This window comes from Mastomys coucha, unplaced genomic scaffold (assembly GCF_008632895.1).
Source record: "Mastomys coucha isolate ucsf_1 unplaced genomic scaffold, UCSF_Mcou_1 pScaffold22, whole genome shotgun sequence".
Taxonomy (NCBI): domain Eukaryota; kingdom Metazoa; phylum Chordata; class Mammalia; order Rodentia; family Muridae; genus Mastomys; species Mastomys coucha.
Genome location: NW_022196905.1, coordinates 103,329,186 through 103,331,664, shown reverse-complemented (window position 1 = coordinate 103,331,664; position 2,479 = coordinate 103,329,186). Strand labels below are relative to the sequence as shown.

The 2,479-nt window shown below is 51.6% G+C and overlaps 1 protein-coding gene across 7 annotated transcripts in view; it reads left to right on the top strand.

The window, feature by feature from the left end:
* The window catches only part of Fbrsl1 (fibrosin like 1), a 93,121-nt gene that overhangs the window by 30,330 nt on the left and 60,312 nt on the right, over nucleotides 1-2,479 (top strand). For all 7 annotated transcript variants that reach the window (XM_031337323.1, XM_031337324.1, XM_031337327.1 and 4 more), the window contains exon 3: nucleotides 1,606-1,710. In XM_031337323.1, the coding sequence (XP_031193183.1) occupies nucleotides 1,606-1,710 (105 nt within the window). The remainder of the gene's footprint in view (nucleotides 1-1,605; nucleotides 1,711-2,479) is intronic.

Below are 2,479 nucleotides of genomic sequence, written 5' to 3'. Positions count from 1 at the left end.
CACTCCACCTACAGGGTTCCATTACAGAGTCATAGGGTACAGCAGTCACTCCCGTGTCTGGCTTAGAGAAAAGATGGCTTCTCTGTGTATGTGTCAAGCAGAAAACGTGCCCGGCATCCTCACAGTTCACCTGCATAGGTGTATATTTCAGCCCTCACGAGTTACCAGTGAGTCTTTGTCCACTGTGGGGCAGAAGAGAGAACACCCCCATGGTAGTCTACCTGATGACAGAGATACCAGTAGATTCTCAATTGGTCTAGTAATAAAAAGTTCCTAGAGTGTTCAGTCAGTGACTGGACCACCTCCAGCTCCTCAGGCTGGCCTGGTTCCTCTGCAGTCTACCAGCGTTCACATCACTGGGGCCTTAGACATCTACCTGGGGGAGGGGCCCCATTAGCCATCTGCACATGCGCTAACATCCAGTCTTGGCATTGGTACTCTGTTAGTTCCAATAGGAAGGGGAGGGGGGTGTGGATTCCTGCGAGGCTGGGGCTGGGGAGAAGTTGGTAGTTCCTGGCCCTAAACTGGTTCTAGGGCTGGCACATGCTTATGGTGAAATGACTGGCTGGATTCTGAGGACTTTGACCAAACCCATATCAGTGACTCTGGGGTGTAAGATCAGGAGAGGTATCAGAGATGGAGGAAGCAAGACAAATGTTCATGTGCATTCACATAGCCCCTTACTGTCCAGTGCTTGTCAAACAATGCACCCAGGAATGCATTCCAGGAATGTTCCCCGTTAAACAGACCAGAGACCCGCACTGGGCAGAAGTATGAGGTCATCACACTTGGGCATTTTGTGTTCCTGTTTGGGGCTGGAAGGTGGCCTCTACAAATAGTCCCAGAATGCTCTGAGCTATGTAGGTGGGTGTTCTTGCTGGTGCTGGTATCTAATGCCAAGGCCAGTGATATCTGTCACTTTGTTCTAGATCTGGTTCCAGCCTTCTCTGTGCCTGTTTTCTTTTTCTGAGAGTGAAATAGGTTGTCCTGAGGGCTGTTCCAAACAATCAACAGTCTCAGAATGTATAAAACATTAACTATAGTGAGTGTCAGCTAGCCCCTGGGATGTGCCTACAGCAGGGTATCAGCTCCATCCTGCGAATGGCAAATTGAGGCCAAGAGTAGCTCCAGATCACATACCTAAGGAGTTGCTGTGGCTACTGAAGGAGGCACTGTGGGTGCATGGGTGTAACGTCTTAATGTGGTAGGAAGGACAGCACAGCCTGACAGAGCTTCAGCAGGAAGGGAGGCCAGGCAGTGGTAAGGGAGAGCAGGCCTGGTTTGTAGTCTCTCAGTCCCCTGGATAGCTTCAAAGTCAGTGACTGGAAGAATCGAGGACAGAGCCAGTGATGGTGTGGCTCCTTGGGGCATTTCATTCCTGTCCTGTCTGATGTTGACTTTGCAAGCAGTCAGCCAGGTGTTCTTCCCGATGACTCTCCCAACAGACCCACGTCCTCAAGTTAAGGGGAAATGTCCTCCTGCCCCATTTGCCACTTCCAGCCCTGGAATGAACCTAGCTCCAGTTTGTGGGGAGGGTCTAACCCTGACCAGGAAGTCTGGTTGGTCAGTGCACGTTTGTCTGAGACTTTTTCTCCCTGTCCCCAGATGAAGGTCACAATGGCCAGAGGGGGTGACCGGAACAGTGACGATGACAGTGTCCTTGAAGCTTCCAGCTCTCAGCGTAGCAGCTCGAGGGACCAGCTAAGTGATGTGAGTACCCCTGACTGACATCCTGGTGTCCCCCTGCAGGTATCCCATGGCTTTGACCATGCCTGGCAGTTTACGTGGAGGCTGCTCATGGGCAATTAGCAGTTTGTCTTCCTTCTCCAAAGCAAATTAGGACCTCAGCAGTAGGAAGGTTTAAATGAAGGGCAGCAGTGAGGAGCTGGCAGGAGCCCATCTGGAATACTAAATATCTCATAGTGCACAGTGTAGCAGTCCGAGAACTAGCCCTGTAACCCTAAGGTGGACATCCGTGTGCCCTAGGGTAGAAGCTGCACCAACATTCTGCAGTCATATCTGGGTAGAAGTGATTCCGCAAATGTGTCTGAATCCATAGGTGGCATGCCATGTCTGAAACACCGGGTGCCACCTTGCCCAAAGCAGAGTAGACAGCTGCATATCTTGGCGTGGGTCCTGAGGTACCTTGGGCTGGAGGTGCTGGGTAGGGGTGCATATGCAGTGATCTGATTTGGGGAGATATGTCGGTGTCCCTGAGAAAGGACCCTGGGTACCAGGTCTCTGGGATAGTAAGCCACAAAGCCAGGTGGGAGGGCTCTGGAACTTGACACAGGGCTGGCCTAGTGAGCATAGTCAGGGCAACCAGGCTCACTAGAAATGAGGCATAGGGACTCAAGAACTGGGGTAGAAACAGAAGGGCCACCCATGGGGTTGCTGGCTCAGGAGATGGCTACTGACACCAACCCTGCCTAGCTCCTGAAGTGGCCTCAGGGTGGTACATTTTTTTTTTTTTTTTTTT